Below are 21,094 nucleotides of genomic sequence, written 5' to 3'. Positions count from 1 at the left end.
ATCCTGTAAATTTTTAGCTATATTTATCCCCAAATATTTAAAACTGTCCATAACTTTAATCTTATATTTCTTTTTAATTTCTTCTATTTCCCCTCTACTATTATTAACATCATCTCAGATTTATTCCAGTTTATTTTCAAACCTGTTGCTTGTTCAAAAACTTCCAAATATTTCTGAATGTTACTTAAAGCTTCTAATGGTTCTACAATAGTTAATAAAGTATCATCTGCAAACAAACTAATCTTTACTTTTTATCCTTGTCCTATTCCTTCTATACCTTTATCTTTCCTTATCGCATTCGCTAATAATTCTATCACTAAAATAAATAAAATTGGAGATAAAGGGCAACCTTGTCTTGTTCTTCGGCTTAGGTTAAATTGTTCTGTTATTCCATCATTAACTAATACTGAAGCTTTATTCCCTGCATATAATCCTGTAATAATATGTTGAAATTTTTTTCTAAATTCCATTTGTTGAACTAAATTTTTTAATGTTGGCCATTCTACTGAATCAAAAGCTTTAAAAATATCTACTGCTATTACTCCAGCTTTTACCTCTTTTTCTTTTATATAATTAATTACATTTAATAACCTTCTCATTAAATCTGCTATTTGTCTCCCTTTTATAAATCCGCTTTGATAATACATTTTCCTATAAACCGATTCAATCTTTTTGCTAATATTGCTGTGAATATCTTTGCATCTTGATTTATCAATGATATTGGTCTATATGAGTCAATTTCCAATTTATCTTTTCCAGGCTTTGGAATCAAAACTATTGTAGAATACTGCCAGGATGGTGGAATCTCCCCTCCTTCTAAAATACTATTAAATAATTTTTCCAGTTTCAGAATTAAATTTTTTTAAAACACTTTATAAAATTCTGCCCCTAACCCATCCATCCCAGGCGTTCTTCCAACTTTCAAATTCTTTATAACCTCTTCTATCTCTTCCTTCACAAATTTTTGTTCTAATCTTTCTTTATCATCCTCCTGGAGTTTAATACTTAAATTTTTCTCAGTATAAGTTCTGATTTTCACTTCTGAACTCCCTTTAGTTGTATATAACTTCTCATAGAATTCTTGTATTGCTTTTATCTTATCTTTCATCAAATTACATCTGTTTCCTTTTATATCTTTAATTATATCTATTTCCATTTTTGTCTTTTTTAATTGAACAGCCCTAGCTAACATCTTAGAATTTTTATTAGCATATTCAAAATATTCTTTTTTTAAATAAATCAAATTTCTTTGGACCTTTTCCATCTCACCTCCTTGCAATTCTTTTTTTAACGCTAATATCTCATTCAATTTTTTTTTATCTCTATTAATAATATACATTCTCTCTAATTCTCTTATCTTCCATTCTATCTCTTCCTCCTTTTGCTTTTTTTTTATATTGAGGCTTCTTTAATACTTAATCCTCTTATTACTGCCTTCATTGAGTCCCACAACATTCCTTGCTCAGTTTTGCCATTATCATTAATCTGCCATATTTCCTTCTATTATCTCTTCATTTCTAAAAATATTCTACAAGAATGGGAGGAGGAGATGGGAAAGCTGCAAAATGATCAGGAAGAAGTAGATGAGGCCAAGGAATCGGAAGAAGATCAAAGAAAGGTTCACAGTTTGAGTGTGGAGGAGGAACAAGAAGAGAGGTAGATGGAGGAGATGCAGAAAGATGCTGGAGATAAAATTTCTACCCGAAGAAAGCAGTTACAGAAAAAAAAGACATGATTATGGGGACAGAATTAATAGTAAAGATGTATTAGGGGGTGGGAACTGGTAAAAAAAAAAGTAATAACAACAATAATAAAATGTATAATAGTAAATTTAATTAATTAAAATAGTGTAAATTGTATGTGATTTCCAGAAGAATAAGTATGATGTTAGATCTTATAAAAATTTGTATATTAAATGGGTTAGACCCATATAAAAATTAAGAATAGACTATGTATATTAACATCCAATTAAGGAGTTAGAATTTATGTTTAAAGGGAGTGAACTGGTAAAAATATACCACGAAGATGGGAAAGCTAGTGTATAATGATATAAATTAGTGGGATTCAGTGGGAAAATTAGGTTTAAGTTGAAGATTTTGAGTAAAATATATTCTGTAGTGTAAGAAATATAAAATGGTAAAAACTTGAAAGAATGTTTTAGATGTGATGTAATTAGTAGTGAATATATTAATTAAGAGGTGTTAGGCTTTTAAGATTATGGAGTGGGAATTAAGATTTCCATGGGAAAGGTATTTAGAAAAGATACAGAAGAGGAATATAAGGGAGGTGGATAGAAATGGAAAGGTATGTAGAAAAGTCGAGCAGCCAGTGAGGGAAGAGAAATGGATAAACATGGGGAGAAACAGGCGTGCCCTCCCCTTAGGAGCATTTCGGCAAAGACCTGAGTGAGGAAGCCTGAAGGGTGGATGGGGGATAAAAGATTATTATGTGTGGGGTATGGTTTAAGGTGGGGGGAAGAGGGTACATGTTTATGTAATTTGGTTATATGTCTATGTATCATTGTAACTACTTTTTTTTTTAATTGTTATATTAAGTTGTTAAATAGTATAGACAGTTCTCAAGGTGGGACAAAAATTATTTGTTGGGTTAGAAATAAGTTTAAAGATGGTTAAAAACATAAAATTTGTAATATGAAATGTTAGAGGCTTAGGTAATGTGTTAAAAAGAGGAAGAGTGGAAGCACAATTAAGAAAGGAAAGACCAGACATAATTTTTCTGCAAGAAATGCATCAAAAAGTGGATGGAATTAATGAACTGAAGCTAAATTGGATTGATAAATATGAAAAATCGTATGGCACTTCAAAAGCAAGAGGAGTAGCAACATTGATTTCTAAAAGATGTGGGCTTATAATGGAAAAAATAGAGATGATAAAGGAAGATATTTAATGATACAAGGTCAGATAAGACGTGAGGATATTACATTAATAAATGTATATGCACCGAATGAAAAACAGAGTGAATTTTTTAGTATTGTAGTGAAGCAGGTTGAAAAAGAAAATAAAGGGATGATTATATTAGCAGGAGACTGTAATATGGTGGTAGATAGAAAATTGGATAAATCAAATGTAACATTAGAGGAGATGAAAAATAGAAAAACAATGTTAAACAGGTTGATGAAATAGATTGATTTAAAAGATGTCTGGAGAGAATTGAAAGGCATTTACATACTTTTCACATAATACATAATACATTACATAATATATGATACATTATATATTTGCTTCAAATAATGTGCTGACAAAAATTACAAATGTAGAAATTGAAGTTATAAAAATGAGTGACCATTCAATGATGAGTATTCAAATGAGAATGAAATGTGATTATAAGGAAGCAAAAAGATGGAAAATGGATACACATTAAATACGGTTCTAAGAGAACCTGCTCAGGATATCCCATGCTTGAGTTAAGTGTACAGATCTCTTCTTCCTTGACTCTAGAAAATAAAATCCAGCTCTTAGAACTCATTTGTGACCATCTTCTAATAAATAAGGTACATCAGTTCCAAAAGAGGTATGATTACCTACTGCATAGACTTACTCTAATCCTCCTCCTAGTAGGATTGGATCCAGCACCCAGAAGAGATTGCCAAAGGTTCATTTTATGAAGGGGAAATTTGAGGGTTGATCATGAAGAGACAAATGTAATTTGAAAGAAAAACAACCTTTAAGGTGGAATACGACTACAATTTACTTGTGCTCCAAAAAGAAAGAAAGTAAAGGAAGAAACCTTACTTTCATGCTACATGAACACTGAAGACTTTGAACAATTTTACCCCTATATGTTCACTTAGAAATTAGGCTCCTTGCTCACAAATTTTGCCTTGGTTTTTTTTTTTCAGTTTTTTCAGTCAGTATATGGGGACAGAAATTCTACAAGTGCCGCTAACCAAGTCATTTGCTACAATCGAACCTAATTAATTTTTCTCTGATGCTGTAGTAGAAGATGTGTCATTCTGCCTTTCTTTTTATTCTTTTAGATATGTGTTGTTTTTATTCTATGGATCTGTAGGTTGGTGCCTGTACTGCTACCATTTATATAGCATTAGCAGTGTTAGGCCGCATTAACAAATATAACTTCACTGTGGGGTAAACAGTCAGCAGCAATAAATCCCATTGTTTTTATTAGACAGCCAATACCCTGGTTTTCATCAAGTGTCTTTGAATTGGTATGTTGGCATTACAGTTCCAGAATTTCCAGACAACACGATCAGACTTGTATCATATCTGGGAGAGCATTGTGCTAGGGAAGTCTGAATTCCTTGTCACATAATTTAGATGCACTTTAAAAAAAAATAGTTGTATACCAAAAATGTTGTACTAGGTGTACTAGTACTATTTTGAGATGTACTTTCAATCTAATATTGTATATTTAAATTTGACATTTACGTTGTAATACTGAATCACCAATTCTTTGTGGCTGCTTTCAGAGAGAACCTCCCAAGCCGCTTCAAATTTAAAGAGTACTGTCCACTGGTGTTCCGAAATCTCCGGGAAAGGTTTGGGATTGATGATCAGGACTATCAGGTAGGGAACAAACTGATAGCTTTTCACTGAGGTATGTCAAAATAATTGAGGTATAACAAAAAGTATTTCTGGCTTTGTGGGAATTGGGAATTGACCTTGGGACCAGTATGAGGAGTAGGTATTAATGAATCAGATGGAATTATTTATGGTATTCAGATTTGTATTTTCCTCCAAAGAACTCAAGGTTGTAAACATGGTTTCTCCTCACAGCAATTATTTGAAATATGCTAGGCTGAAAAGATGGGAAGTAATTTTCCTTAGGGTGAGATAGGAAAAAAAGGTAGGTTTGGGGAAGGGATGATAAAGAGGAGTGGATGAGTAAAGAAAGATACAAAGATGTGGGGAAGAAGTCTAAAAAAAAGGAGACAGCACAAATCTATAATAAAGATTAGATGTATGTATGTAAAGAAAAAGTGTTTTGTTCTACACACAGAACAAACACACTGTGGCTCAGATTTAGCAGAACCATTTTGAGTGGGTTCCAGTTCAGCTAAACTGAAATCTGGAACATCTTGTTTTGGGTTTCAACCAAAACAAACTCTTGCCTGCAGTGTGAGTAGAGAGAGGCCAATGAGCCTCACCCCTCTTTGCTCTCCTTCTCCACATGGTGTATATGCTAGCCTACCCACCAATCTTCTCAGCACCTTTCTTCCTCATGCCTTCTCTTAGTTGTCACTGTTTTATACAAGTATAGCATACCAAGTTGGCATGCCCCTCTCTTCTCCACCATTTCCCAGCACCTTCCTGTGTCCCACCTTGGAACATCTATGCCCAGAATATTTGGATCCACACCTAGACCAAGCACATATTCTACTTCTGCCCAGACAAAACAGTTAGGCTTAAGTCCTGGCATGAACCACCAAACCTCCCATTTCATAGATGTCTATGTAGGGGAAGGATTCTGGTTTTGAAATCATCGAATGTGAAGATAATCCTGATATATAAGTGCCAGCTATTACTGGCTTTTATACATTGAAAAACAGAAAGGTTCTAATCCTTGTAGCTGTCCAGTTTTGAAAACAAGTTTAGAAGCCTAGAAAGAGACTGTATGTACACCTGCATGGTTATTGAGCAGAAAGCACAGAAAAAGAGAATGTATGCAATTGGTAAATGTCCATGTGTCCCCACTCCCTTCCCTCTGTATGTTTTATCCTCTTTTGTCTTTCAAGTATTAGAAGAAAATGCCTTTAAACGTCAGAACTAAACAGTTGCTACCAAATAGATAGCTACTTCATTATTTTATTTCTAATGTTCTCCTTAACATGGAATTTCCATTCTTAGGAGTTCTTCATAAACATTCTAAATAGAAGAGCTTTATAGGGATCAGCCTTATTTATACATTCAGAGTATCTGTATCAATGATTTTACCACTTTTAAGAAAATCGCATTATGATTTGAGCTCCATGCTTGCAAAACCACCCCCACCAAGTTTAGAAATATGTATTGATTTTTTTAAAAAATCATAGTTTTTAAATACCATATGTTTTTCTTTCTTTGTTAAAACCAAACACAGAATGTATGTACTCTGGACTGAAATGCAAGTATACCATGTGGTGCACAGTTGGCATAAAATACTTCTGAAAAGCTGTGCAATGTGCTTCTCAATCTTGCTTCAGCTAAAATTGGCCTGAATTGCAGGCCTAGTTTGAAGATTGGGAGTATTTAAATGTCCTATTTGTTCTTCTCTTATCTCCACACAGAATTCTGTGACACGGAGTGCTCCAGTATACAGTGATAGCCATGGCCGGTGCGGGGTTCGCTTCCTTACCACCTATGACCGGCGGTTTGTTATCAAGGCAGTGTCAAGTGAAGATGTTGCAGAGATGCACAACATTCTAAAAAAATATCACCAGGTGAGTTACATGTAGGAAGAAAGTGTACTATACCAGGTATTTCAGAATACCATGGTGAACATAAGCCATTTTAATAGATGTTCATATTTTGTGGAATACTTCTACAGGAATTTTCCTGTTCTCCCAGCAACAGAGAAAGAAGAGGCTGAAAAAGATGTTTATGAGACTATTGTGTGTATGACCTATGAATTGTGCTTCATCATTTTCATTTAGATGAAACATCAGATGCAACTGAGTCCAGAGTTATTTTTTTCCTTAATTTCTTTTTCACTTTCCTATTACTGGAAACAGCTGCCATAATTAACTTATAACGTGTGACAAAGAAGCAACTTTCCAATTGGTGGAAAGGCGATTTCAAAAGAAAAGAGTCCATCAGGCCCTTTTGGTCCCCAAGAGTGCAGATGTATTGTTTTGCATCATGGGGATATTTGTTTTTTCCTCATCATTCATTTATTTTCTCCATTCAGGAGGTTCTAATTGCATAATCCAAGAGCTCCAGACTGATAGTCTCTCATGAACAACTCTCAGGATCATAGCTGAGTTGAATGGAAGGAGATTGGTCCTTTAGGGACAATGGAAACTTTAGGCCAATAATCAGAAGGTCACCTAATTGTAGAAAATGGGTCTCTCCATGATAACTGAAGAGATCTGAGCTTAAAAGAAAATGGTTAGAATATTATCTATCTATCTATCTATCTATCTATCTATCTATCTATCTATCTATCTATCTATCTATCTATCTATCTATCAAATTTCTCTGCTGCCCATCTCATACACAATGACTCTGGGTGGCTTATAGATACTAAAATAACAGTCAGTAAAAACAGTACAATATAAAATCAATACAATATAAATATACATAAATACCAGTAAAAATATAAAAATACCAGATATAAAATGTAAAATTCAAGATGGCAATAGGATTTTGTACTTGGCACGATCACAGTACCAGCCACCCCCAAGAATGTCTATCCCCCCTCCCATCCTAAGCAAGGTGGCATAGCCATGTTTTCACCCCCTTCCGGAAGGCCAGGAGAGTGGGGGCCTGTCTTACCTCTGGGGATAAGCTGTTCCACAGGGTGAGTGCCATGGCAGACAAGCCACTGAGAGGTCAAGAAGAGCCAGGATGGATGCACTGCCCCCATCCTGCTCCCACCAGAGATTATCCATAAGTGCGACCAAGGCTGTTTCCATGCCATATCCAGGCCTGAATCCCGACTGAAATCCGTTTCATCCAGGACCCTCTGGAGCTATAATGCCACCACTTTCTCAACCACCTTCCCTAGAAAGGGAAGGTGGGAGACTGGACGAAAATTGTCCAGAATGGTAGGGTCCAGTGATGGTTTCTTGAGGAGGGTGCGCACCAGTGCCTCTTTAAAGGCTGCCATGGGCCTGTCTCAGATTATTTGGGACCCGACTCGAGACAGTGGCCTCACACTGGATTTAGTCTTCTTGTTGGAGGAGTGGCACTGTGATATGACGGGAGAGTTACACCTACCCCTTTGTCATAGTCGGATCACGCTCTGGTGACCTTGAGATTCTCTTATTCCACCCCCTCCACAGGGAGGCAGGGCCCATTCGATCCCAAGCCGCTTCCGACAGGGAAGGCAGATTGAAGTACCCGAGAACCATGAGTCTGGGGAACTCCACCGCCAGCCCCAAGATGGCCTCCAGCAACTCAGGCAGGGAGGTTACTATGCAGCAGGGAGGCTGGTAGTGTAGCAATGTTCCCAACTGTTCTTGGGAACCCAACTTGAAAAACAGGATCTCACAACCAGAATAATTACTTTCGTGTCATAATCACATTTTGTTCTGGCAAAATGAGGCTCAGGACGGTGTTCCTTATTTCCAAAGATTAATCTTTGTAGTAAAATAGTTATGTTTTTCCAACATCATGTTTCTCCACTATTCTATGGATAAGAATTTTTTGTCCTTTTGGTTTCATTTATTAGAAATAATGTAGGATACCACATTCTATTTTGAAATGTTGATATTTTAAAAAGTATCTCAAATGCCCTTCTAAACTTTCCTTCTATGGCAGCCCCCAAAACACCCTTCCGCTTAAACTGTGCTGGCAGCTTTTAGACTGATACTGATTGATTGTATATTCTCTCCTTCTTTTCCTCACCCCCTTTAGTTCATTGTGGAATGTCATGGGAATACACTTTTACCCCAGTTTCTTGGCATGTACAGGCTTACTGTAGATGGTGTGGAAACCTACATGGTAGTCACCAGGAATGTGTTTAGTCACCGGTTGACAGTGCATCGGAAATATGATCTCAAGGTGAGGATCTTGAAGTTCGGCAACATCCCTTTCTGGCCTCAAAAAACGTGCTTGCTTGTAGGTTGAGGATCATAATCAGACACTGGTCTTGCAGTTGTGAAGCAAGTAGGTCAGCATTTAAAAATACTATCATTTTTGTGTAATTCACATGTTTACTATGTTCATATGATTCAGTTTCCTTTTATGAGAATGTTGGTCTTCTCTGAGGGTTGAGTCCAGTACACCGTGGCTGCATTAAAGCATGGGTACAGTTTAGGCCTGGTGTTGGTTTTGCATTCTGTAGGAGTTTTACACTGGAGGAGGAAAGCTGTCACCACAGAGTTAAAATGAGAAAGATTATTTCCAGATCTGCTGTATGAAATGAGAGGTTGTGGTGTTCACTAATTGTATCACAGTGTTCTTTAATACCTGTGACTTGCCACTATAGAAACCACATTTGGTATTCCCTACCCACCACCCCAAATTGGGATTGCTAAAAGACATTGGAAGGTGAATTAAATATTTTGTTTTGAATAACTATTACTTTCTCAGGAATTTTCAGACAAATCCTTTGGGATCATTTTGGTGTCAGGGAATCTCATGACTGTTTGACAAACTTCTATTTGCATGTGATGCGAAGAGGAGCTGGCAGTCAGAAGTGAAATATTTTTGCATGAATTCCTGCACTACAAATCAAGAAGTTCATACAGTAGTGGGTAGATACAGTTGATTTCCTAGATCAAACATGGTGGTAGTTAAGCTTTAAGGCAGTTAGTTTGCGGTTCACTGAGATTGAGAATCCAGGTGTTGTTTTAGGATGTTGTATGAACCAGGCTGTAAGGGACGCGGTGGCGCTGTGGGTTAAACTGCTGAGCTTGCCGATCGGAAGGTCGGCGGTTCGAATCCGCGTGACGGGGTGAGCTCCTGTTGCTAGTCCCAGCTGCTGCCAACCTAGCAGTTCGAAAACATGTAAATGTGAGTAGATTAATAGGTACCGCTTCGGCGGACAGGTAACGGCGTTCCGTGTAGTCATGCCGGCCACATGACCACAGAAGTGTCTACGGACAAACGCCGGCTCTTCGGCTTTGAAACGGAGATGAGCACCGCCCCCTAGAGTCGGACACAACTGGACTTAATGTCAAGGGAAACCTTTACCTATGAACCAGGCTATCCCATAAAGCAATGATGTGTCCATTTATTTGGGCATTTTATGAACATAGCAGTTGTGTTTTATTATTCTGGTTTAGATTTAGCATGTTCTTCAAACCCTGTTGGTCTGTCTGTCTAAGCATTATGCCTTCAGCCATGGAGAGCCACTACATTAGAAAGTATCACACCAAGAAAAGTGGGGAGGAGATAGTAATTTCCTGACTGTTGATCTTTGATACTACATTTCTAGCTCATAGAATCATAGAGTTGGAAGAGATCTCAGAAGTCATAGATCCTCTCGGCCTGTGCAGCGTCAGCTAAAGCGGACACAGTAAAGCTGACTTAATATATTCAATTCTGGGGAGTGTAATATTTCCCAGATAGAACATTTTGTGGTTTAAGTGTTTGTTCTTATTCCCTCTCATTTCATTTTCCAAAGAAAGATGCACTGACTTTGCCTTTAATTTATAAATGTGTAATGTCAGGGTTTTTTTTAACTTTTGGCTTTAAATAGGTAATCACTTCCTATTCATTACTTTCCCTTCCAGGGTTCAACAGTAGCAAGAGAAGCCAGCGACAAAGAAAAGGTAAAAGCAGCAGTTAGGGAAAGTTTTAAAATAAAAATCTTGGTGTTTTGAATAAATCTATAAAATGTTACTTCTGTATCAGTACTTGTAATAGGACTAAGCAAAAGGAAGCGTAGTCCTGTGTAATACAAGTCCCCAACCCAATAAGGAAAGGGTGATGGGAATTGTAGTCCAGCACATTTTTGGAAAATGACAGATTAGGAAAGGTTGTCCTGTGGTGTATAACAGATGAAAGTGCAAGTTGAGGGGCTGGGAAGGTGCAGTAAGCTGCATTTGGATAGCTACCTTGCAACATATATGGGGTAGAATTAGGAAAGAGCATATAATGATTGTGTTCCTATCTTTCATATGATGTATTTGCATTTTTTTTTCAATCAAGCATTTATTTTTAATTTTTAAAAAGAAGCTGCATTTTACAAAAGTAGGCTGCATAGTAAGTGGGGGAAGGTCTGGGGTGCACCATGAAGGGACCACTGAAGGCTGTATGTTGGCTGAAGGTGCCACCTGTGAGCATCCATGACCATACTATTGCCTCCATATCCTTTAATGTATAATTTGTATTGGAATTATTACTAGATGTATCAGTCCTTTGCATAACACCCTAAGCTTTATTATTATTGTTGTTATTATATTATAATATTAGTGTTAACCTAATTTTTTTTGGCAGCTTAGTGTATTGTGCATAATGTGGGTAGTTAATAAACATAGAATATAGGTTAAAACTTGTCCCTCTCTTGCTCCAGTTACTAACTATTAGTGTGATCCCGCAGCAAACTAGACCCTTAACTGACCCATTTAACTATGCTGTGTGAACCCAGCCTTCCTTTTTAATAAGGAAAATGCTTCAATTATTATTACTGTTTTTGTTACCTTTCTGCAGTATAATTCTGAGGTGGGGCAACATAACTTTACAGAATAAAAGCATTGAAATACTATTTGTACTGCTGGACCATAAGCAACCTAAACAGCCAACAGGGTAGGATGAAGATGGTATAAGTCACTGAAGTCTGAACTTGAAGTTAATCCTATAAGCAGGACTGCCCTTTCAAGAGCAAGAAATATGTTTCCTAGTCTGATGAAAAAGAGCGGTTTGGTGTAGTGGTTAAGGTACCAGGCTAGAAACGGGGATACTGTGAGTTCTAGTCCTGCCTTAGGCACAGAGCCATCTGAGTGACCTTGGGGCAGTCCCTCTCAGCCTTAGGAAGGAGGCAGTGGCAAACCACTTTCAAAAAACCTTGCCAAGAAAACTGCAGGGGCTTGTTCAGGAGTAAAAACCGACTCAAAGGAACAAAAAAAAAGACCTGGTGAAGACAAGAACAAGACTGACTGTTGTCCAGAACTAGGAGTTTTACAACCCTCCTAGTTATGGGAAACAAGGGGGGTTTCAAAATATGTGACATCATCCTAGTGTCCCAAAGATGTCTTGCTGTGTAGTCCCAGCAGGTGGATCAGAAGAACACAGAACAGGAAGATGGAGCTTTGTTTCAAAGAGACTCCACCATAGTTTAATTTAGTTATAAGTCTCTCTGGGAATTTGCTCTTAAAAGTTTTAAAGATTCTGTTTTCAAAAAACTGTTTGACTCCCTGAACTACAACAACCTATCCAAATTTACCCCAGACTGGTATTAAATATACCTTCCTGAAATCTGTGTGGCTTTGCTTCCTTGGTTTACCAGCTATGTGGGGCTTTGCAACAAAATGGAAAGACCAATTCCTAGGAGAAGTCTCTTTTTGAAATGCTTTCTTTCCCTGGCTTTCACATCTGGGCTGTGTTGCTTCTCACCTAAACTGCAGTTCTTCTCTACTTCCTTCCCACAATTTCTCACAAACGTTTTACTTTTAGCCCAGCAGCTCCTTGGCAGTATTTTAGTATTTCTTAAATCCTTTTCTCAAAGTTGATGGAATTGCCTTTGCCCCAACCTCAGCAAGCAGTGTATCGAGCTGCTTTGGATCACATAATATGGAAGCCACATTTTATTTTATCAGGTTTCTCTGCCATGCATCTTGTATTTTGCACTTATCTCAGTTCAATCCTTCTGTCTAGGCTAAGGATCTACCAACCTTTAAAGACAATGACTTTCTAAATGAAGGCCAAAAGCTCCATGTTGGAGAGGAATGTAAAAAAAATTTCCTGGAGAAGTTGAAGCGAGATGTTGAGGTATGATAGCTAAGCTGTTGATTTTTGGGAATGGGGGCGTGATTAAGAAGTGGGATCACCAGAGAGTCCCCATTGTTACAACAATTTTCAAGCTCTTTAAAAAGCTAGATAAGGTAGAGATACCTGGTAGACTCTGTCTCACAACATCACAATCTAAAGTGAATTTAAATGAATTTGAGAAGAAAATCAGTTAGAAAAAGCAAGCAGAGAAGAGTTTTATTTGCCTGCTACTGTCTCTTGCATTCAGCTTCACTTTGGGGATTTCCCCCTTCTTCCAGCTCAAGAGTGACATTATTGTAGCTCAGTTTTCTGTACCTTGGGACCTACAGAAATGAGTGTTACTCTTACACCTCCCAGAAGGAACCTCGTAGTACCTTCTCCAACTAACAAGTTTTATTAGATTTTTAAATTAATTTAAATTTAAACAGAATGCAGACCTCAAAGTGCAACAGACTTCAAAATGACCATTTTGGAAAACTGAGACTTTAACAACACCATTGAGTGAGAGATTGCTGAACTCGTACACATCAAAAAGTTTCCGGCAATCTCAAAATGTTTCCACAAATACAGTGGTTTTTTAGCACATTACAATTGTTAATTGATTAGGTCCTTACAATCTATCTCACATAACCTGCACTTGCATAACTAACTAGTCTTCCCCTCCCCTGCCTCATCCCATTTTAAATCCTAAATCAGTCTAGCCATTCTATGCATCTGATGAAGTCAGCTACAAACTCACAAAAGTTTATTAAAAGACTTTTAATAAAACTTGTTAGTCAGAAAAGGTGCTACCAGACTCCTAATTTTTTTGCCACCATAGACTAAAGAGATTCTCCTCCTATAATGCTGTAACCCCAAAAATTCCAAACAATCGTGGAGAAAAGCCTTGAGATTTATGGGACTTGGAGTCCCAATACTCAGAGCTGGTGCCAAGTTAATGAAAGATGGTTTAACTCAAATCTTGGAGGTGATATAGAGACCTTGAAAATGAGAAGGAATGTCTTTCTGTTGGCTTCCAGTTTCTTGCACAGCTGAAGATCATGGATTACAGTTTGCTGGTAGGGATTCACGATGTTGATCGGGCTGAGCAAGAGGAGATGGAAGTTGAGGACCGGGCAGAAGATGAAGAATGTGAGAATGATGGCATAGGTGGGAATCCAGTTGGTTCCTATGGGACTCCACCTGACAGTCCCGGTAACCTTCTCAACTTCCCACGTTTTTTCGGGCCTGGGGAGTTTGATCCATCAGTGGATGTCTATGCTATGAAAAGCCATGAAAGTAAGTGCTGGGATCTGGATGCTGGGAAGTAGGAGTGGAAGACAAAATGTACAATTGTCTGGTGAAAGCCAGAGTGTTATCCTCCGACTGCAAGCATTTACTGATATGTGGTGGTTATTTGAATCAACATTGCTCACTCCACTTTCTTGGAAATCTTAAGACTGTTTGACTCCCTGAATTACAACAACCTATCCACTAAAGCTGCCTTAATTACAGATATGACTTCCAGTTCTAATTTTCCCCTGTAGTGTACAGCCACGGTAGAAGGTCAGAGTGTGTATTTGAGAGCCAGGTCAGAGTTCAGACAGAGCTCATTTATATCCTGAAGAGATTTAAAGCAGGATCAAGAATAATTTGCAACACAGAACGTTTCTGTGATAGAGAAGATGACCTGGATGTCTTCCCGAATACACAAATGCCCAGAAGATCCTCGTGCCCTTTAGTAGCATTGTCCAGTTGTGCACTGTGCCTATTTATTTTGAGTAGTCCTATTCCACAGAGTTTGAAACAAACTGATTTCCTGTCATGTACAACATAGTTGATGAGAAAAGTGCTCTGCGTATACTCAAATGAGCCACTTACTTCTTCACCTCCTTCCTCAGTATTTTCACTAGTATGTTATGGGTACTGCCTGAAGCATCTGCTGAGTAAAAACATAGTTCTTGGCTTATTTGCCTAGCCTGGAAAGTTCTGGAGTGCTTTAGTTGTGCTTGCAGTTCATTAAGAATAGCAAACCCTAAAAATAATTCTGTGTCCTCCAGCACTGAGAAATTTTTCTCTCTCGTTTTCATCAGGTGCCCCTAAGAAGGAAGTATATTTCATGGCCATTATAGATATCCTTACACCATATGACACAAAGAAAAAAGCAGCGCATGCTGCCAAAACTGTGAAACATGGGGTAAGAAGGAGCTATTTCTTTTCTTTGTCCTCAGCGTGCTTAGCTAAACAATTCCATGATCTTACGGTGGTGGGAGGCAGCAGTTAATATGTTTCAGGACAACCGAAGCCACAACTGGCTGAGCAGTGATGCCAGATTGTGGGAGGGAGGGACAGAACAGTTTCATACATGCATTGGTGGGGCTGAGCTTTCCATGGGGTTTTTAAAAATGTTTTATTTCAATATATTATACTTGTTTGGGGTTACACTGCAGTTTTTACTTGTTTCTAAATTTTTCAGGAATTTTGGTTGCAGAGGGCTCTGGAATTTGCAAAAAATAATGAAAAGTTGTAATAGAAATTTTGTAAATGAAAGCCATATACAGCCAGAGCACCTCAGGTTGTCCACCTCTACATCAGATGTTAGGTTCTAATGGTTCAAGTGTATGTGGATCACCGTTCTGATTATTACTTAAGTAAGATCCATCACCGTCTTCCATTTTCTAATCATTTTGGTTGTCGTTTTCTGACGGTTCTACAGCTTCCAACTATACAGATCAAGAATATTTTAATGTGACCATACCACAGATACATTTTGATACGACTTTTCTGTTGCTGTCCTGTCTTCTGTTTCTAATATCTATTCCTATATCTTTCCCCCCCCCCTCTTAAGATACGCCATTTCCAATGAACTTTTTGCCAGTATGCATGACTTCCTTCTTAAATAACCTTGTCTAGTTCAGCTCTGCCCATCAGCGCCTCATCATCCATAGCCGTAGGCTGGAGAATGCTAAATGAGGGCCAGTGTGAAATTAAGGTTTTTCAGATGACAGAAATTGCTGAAAATAGAGTTAAATCTGCCTTGAAGCCACAGAACTGTCTGAATTCTGTCAGCCATTCTAAGTTGAAAACAGTTACTGTTCTCTTTTCCCTATGTCTAGAATACTGGATCCTTTGGGGGACCTGCTGGGATAGTTTTCCCTTCTAATCCTGCTTTCTCTTATGATTGGAGTCAGGCAAGGGGGACTGGACTTGTCTAAGTGATGGGATTCACCACTCCACACACACACCCTTCCTTCATGGACCTGTGCAGTTGAACATGCTGTGCACAATCAGTGCAGAAGAATCTTTGGCACCTTCTGGAGCTAGAGCTGAGGCTGTTAGGATAGCAGACAATGTCTCCTCCTTCCAGTCCAATGTATTTGTTCAACTGGGCAAGATCCAGTGCTTTTCTGCTCAGTTTTTGTTTTTTCTTTTCACCTGCCTTAGCAATAATTTTAAGAGGACGCTTGGTCTCCTGAGAGCTTTTTCCAATGAACTGGTAATCCCAGTTTTTTGCTGGGCTGTCCTCTAACATCAGCCCTCATTCTAATCTAACATTATAACAATATACTTTGGATATTTGAGTAGGTGCTGAAGTCACCGTTGGGGAGGAGGTCCTACTCTTTTCATTATCCCAAGGCAGGCTGCATCACCTTTCAAGCAAGTGCCTTTGCTGTTCTTCTGCCTGCACAAAAAGCATAAAGGAGAGGATGGGTAACTGACTTGTAATCACATTTTTCTGGTGGCTATATAAGCAGCTGTTTAGCTGTTCTGCCTCTCTGCTGCAGGTGATTATTTGGCTCTCTCTGGACTGAGCAGAAACGCAGGAAGAGAGCTTTGCCCCTTAGGACACGCAAGCTGGACTGGGTCTGGAGAGCATCCTCTGCTGCCAAAAAAGGCTAGGATGGTCAGAAGATGTTTGATGTGGATTTTTCTATATGTGTGGCCTTACAGAGAACAACTCAAACCTCAGTTACAGATGAGCAATTTTTCTTCATATATGTTCATGGATAAGATGTGTCCACTGCTCGTTTCCCTCAAGATAAGCCATCATCTCCTCCAGATTCTGAAGAGGACAAAACAGTATAGAACCATTTGCTCTGAGTTTTGAAAACTTGGGGCAACCTCTTTAAAGGATTGACTGATGCCGATTCTTGTGCTTGAATGAAATTGCATGTGCTTTAAGTTCTTTATTTTGTCTTCCAGGCTGGAGCAGAAATTTCCACTGTCAATCCTGAGCAGTATTCGAAACGCTTCAATGAATTTATGTCCAATATCCTGACATAGTTGTCTTCCCATTGTTGGCAGAAAAAGTGGGAGAAGAAAAGTAGAAGGGGGGTTATTATTTCCAGTGCTACAGGAATGCAGCCCAGTCTGCTGGGTGTGATGTTCTGTGAGTGTGTGATGACAGTGTGACCTAGCAGAAAACTAACCTCTAGCTGTGGGCCTCCAAACCTGGTGGAAAAATGGGACTTTTTCTCTCTTCTATTTTGGTTGCTACAATAAATATCCAAACATAAACCTGAGGAATAAAGTAGTGTCAAGATCTACACTTCTTTTCCTTTGAAAAGCATCACAGTATCCAGATGGTCAGATGTTAATGTGAATACATTACAGAAGTTATAAATGATGGTTTTCTTCGATTGAACTGTGGCTCCTCACTCAGAGCAAATTCTCTTTGTTGCTTTCTCTAAGGATTGGACAAGAAATGGCCTGCCATTTCAAGGACAAGAACCGTTACAACAATGCAGGAAAGCCATTTTAAGTCAGTTGAACGAAGACTTTTTCCTTATGGTCTTTTGATACCCCAATTTCTTTTCTGCATTGTCATTTCAAAAAAGATGAGGAATATGAGGGAATAAGATGGCTGCTTAAATTTTTATGCAAATCAAGGGAGGAAAAAAAAGCAGTTTCAGGAGAATCCACATTTCTAATGGAATATGATACACTTTCTTGGTGGAGATCATGAAGAGAAGGTGAGATAACTACATGAAAATAATCTCTTGATGAGCTGCAAATACATTTGTCTTGTATTAAGTTGGATTACAACCTGGATTAAGTTATCTCTGTAATGTAATGATCTACCAGTGTTAAATTATTCATGGTTCAATCTTTTATACCTTGATCTGGTTGTATATGCTGTAAGATGATATTTTCCTGTTTAAAAAAGGTACCACTTCTTTGCAACATCTTATCTGTGAACCACTGTCTTAGAAATATGTTTCCCTGCAGCTTTTGATCATTCCATGTTGGGAAGAATCCAGTCTCCGAATATGGGGAAAATTTAATAAATGGCTGAAACTGACTGCTCTTAACCACTAGGACAAATTGTCCTACTAATCCAGATTGTTGGAATAACTTGCACTAGCTCAGTTTTCTTAAAAGAATTCAACTGTTCTTTCCCCATTTGAATTACAACTTTTTCTTATAAGCTACAGACTAATGTTGGATTTCACAGCCACACTTGTCAAAACTGCTGAAAATTTTGAATTCTACGCATTGATTCCATGTTTTCAATATTCTTGCTGTGAGGAGGGGTTGTTTGTAGTTTTCTTTTTTTTAAAAAAGGGATTTGGCAGGTTATGAACCATCAACTTGCGATCAAGACACTTTGCTTACTCTTCCTAAAAGTGTTTCTCACACATGCCTTTCTTCTGAATGTGACTGTTGGGATGTTTATGTCCTGTGCCTTCTGCTTTGTGGGTTCTGTTTTTTTGGGAGTATGGTAAATGTTTTTTTTTCTTTCTTTGTTTCCCTCAAGTATGTGCTCTTTCCAGATGGGATTTTTCCCATTTATAAACAAAAAATCCCACAACTTACTCTGTATTTCCAGAATCTTAAAATGGTTTGCAAAGCTTAAAAAATCATGGAATATGCTGTACATAGCATAAGAATTTTGTCAAGGCATAAATGAAACTATAAATTAAGAATGGGATTTGAAAGTCCTTTTTCTTTTCACCTATGACTTCAAGGCAGATTTCTATTTTGTTAGAAGCCACTGTCCACAACATTTAGCTGTCCCAACTGATTGTACTGTAAGGTTAGCGTGACTATAGCAACTTATTTCAAAAGGCAGGCATGGGTATGCTGATAGGCTGTAAAGTTTTTGAAAGTCAAAGGAAATTGTGCACTTGAAGTCCAATGTGAAATAGAAAATTTGGTCTCCCTGTCTTAGACTAGGAATTTCATTTTCATTTTCTTTTGTTTTAATTTTACAAAGTAAATTTTGATTAAAATTGGTAAGCATTAGCATAAAAGTATCTTTTTTAACATTATGGACAAATATTTGCCAACCTTAATCTATTTAGGAGTTAGTGCACAGTTTAAAAGGCCATGAGAAGACACGTTTCCTGGTTGATTCATTTACAGAAGAATACATGAGAAACAACCATAAAAGGCACTCAAACAGAAAAAGCAAACTCTGAACCTTTGCCTATCCTTGTTTTCTGTTCCCTGTCTCCCCAGGCCTTTGCCTCTCTCATCTATATCTATATTTTTCAATCCACTTGCATCTGAAGTTTCTCATATCTTTAACATAGTTCTTTTGTCTTCAGTTTCCCTCTTGAGCATCACTGTAATGCCCCACTCTTTTCCTCCCAATTCTGTGACTTGTGTGAATGTTTTGTCTAGTCCCCAGCCACCCTGAAGCCAGGTCCATATAACTGCATTGGCTTCCTTTCCATCTGAGTCTTCTTGTTCCTTTCTTTCTTGATCTATATGCCTGGAGGGCAAAGGCCTGCCATTTATTTTTCTTGTGTGGTAAAGCCATGAGTGTTGCTATATGAAATTACTGTAGTGTAGGCTATAGGAAACCACTAGTTATTCCATGAAGCACATTTAGCCATATAAACTATTCCACAGAATCCCAACTCTGCTTCCTGTGAGCATTATTTTCCTCAAATGGAAGAAGGGTAAATTGTTTTTTGACTTCATGCACAATGGTGTCCAGATGAAAGCCACCCAATCCATCAAAGCTGCTACTGGTTCTGTCAGGTTCCTCTGTTAGATCTACTAACAGATGTGGGATTTTTTCCCCCTCAAGGATTTTTTTAATGGACAAGTTGTTTAATGACTTGAAATCTTCAAAAGGTACAGAAAAAGCCAGGTGGGGAGGCCAAGAAGGATGTCATCAACCTTTTTACTGCAGGTTTTCCCAAACCAGATACCCTTGAGATGCTTTGGTCTACAACTCCACTAAGCATGGGATTTATAGACATTATACATCTGGAAGATACCTGCTGGGGAAACTTCTTGTTACTTACGCCACCACCACCACCCATGCAAAGGCACTTGAAATCTACTCACTGGGAATTTCTACAGCTTTATCATCCCTTCTTTTTGCCATTCACTTCCAAAAATTTAAACTATGAAGTAAGTTACGTGGAATAAGCAGAAATGGACAGAGTTGCTTTTAGAATTGCGTGATATTGTTAATGGAAATGTTTTGCTTCCATGAGACAGCGTTAGGATTTTTCCCTTATGAACATATAAATAAATCTAGCAATGCAGCAAGAATGATGTACAAGGTGACTTTTGATCAAGGTATTGCCTGTAATGCTACAAGAAAGATGGGGGAAGAGGGACACATTCCATCTCTTCAGAGTATTGTTGCTAGTGTTGGCAGAGGACAGCTGTGGTTGGACCTAGAGCTGCTGATCAGTCTTTTGTTCTTCCTTTGGAATTGTTCCTGTCTCCTAAAACGGAAGGAAGGAAATCCTTGTTTTTCTCTGTCATTAGACACCCCAGATTCCTCCTCACTGGTATCCTTACATACATCGCCCTACAGTTATAACTAGTGCAATTTTTCCCCTGTGACCCTAAGGATAGCATTGGCAATGCAATTTTATTTCCAATTCAGCATGTCTAAGAGTCCTTTTTAAACTCTTTCATATGCTCTTCTGTCCCAAGTTTCTTGTCATGCCTATAAAGGGCATGCGTATTGGCACAATTTATGCATCAGCTTATTAGTCCAGAAATTGTCCCTGCTCTTGCTTTGTTGTAGAAGAGCCCATGCTGGATCAGAAGCAGATGAATATTGAAGTGCTATCTGGAGATTTGGCAGTAATTTATGGCCATTTGGTACACAGAACTACAATTTTGTTTTCTCTGGGCCAAGTACCTTGTTTGGAAAGCTACATCCTTGGTCATCAATTCATGCAAGGGAATGTCAAACAGCCACTCTTTTTCTTCTCAGTATGCATCTCTTGTTGCAGTTGCGGTGACCCCAAGGTACAGCTAACACATTACAGAAAGGAAGTACTTTCTCATTACATTATGATTTTGTCTTTTTTTAAAATATATATTTGAAGATGGAGCAGATCTGTGATTTATGAAAGTTAGTGACCAGTTTGGAGGATTTTTGTGCATATGTGTTAGTCTTGTTCCTGGGTACAGACTTACACATGTACATTCTCAGTTGGATCACGTCTAGCCAAAGAATGTGTGTTGTTGACGGTAGTCTTAGCTTTCTTCATCTCCTATTTTGTGGAATGTACTCCATGGTAGCCTTCCCCAACCCAATGTCCTCCTGATATATTGTACTGTAATTCCCAGCATTGTTAGTT

At 38.1% G+C, this 21,094-nt stretch overlaps 1 protein-coding gene across 2 annotated transcripts in view; it reads left to right on the top strand.

Annotated features, from left to right (window-relative positions):
- PIP4K2B (phosphatidylinositol-5-phosphate 4-kinase type 2 beta) overlaps positions 1-20,231 on the top strand; it is a 31,349-nt gene extending 11,118 nt beyond the window's left edge. Inside the window, exons 3-10 of one of the 2 annotated variants that reach the window (XM_063300489.1) lie at positions 4,448-4,544; positions 6,245-6,397; positions 8,535-8,681; positions 10,358-10,396; positions 12,441-12,554; positions 13,574-13,832; positions 14,627-14,730; positions 16,737-20,231. In XM_063300489.1, the coding sequence (XP_063156559.1) occupies positions 4,448-4,544; positions 6,245-6,397; positions 8,535-8,681; positions 10,358-10,396; positions 12,441-12,554; positions 13,574-13,832; positions 14,627-14,730; positions 16,737-16,817 (994 nt within the window). In that variant the 3' untranslated portion in view covers positions 16,818-20,231. The remainder of the gene's footprint in view (positions 1-4,447; positions 4,545-6,244; positions 6,398-8,534; positions 8,682-10,357; positions 10,397-12,440; positions 12,555-13,573; positions 13,833-14,626; positions 14,731-16,736) is intronic. The other variant, XM_063300491.1, reaches the window with a different exon arrangement.
- The last annotated feature ends 863 nt before the right edge of the window (positions 20,232-21,094 follow it).

Source organism: Candoia aspera, chromosome 4 (assembly GCF_035149785.1).
Source record: "Candoia aspera isolate rCanAsp1 chromosome 4, rCanAsp1.hap2, whole genome shotgun sequence".
NCBI lineage: Eukaryota > Metazoa > Chordata > Lepidosauria > Squamata > Boidae > Candoia > Candoia aspera.
The sequence above is the reverse complement of the archived record's forward strand: the minus strand, read 5'-3'. Positions and strand labels throughout refer to the sequence as shown.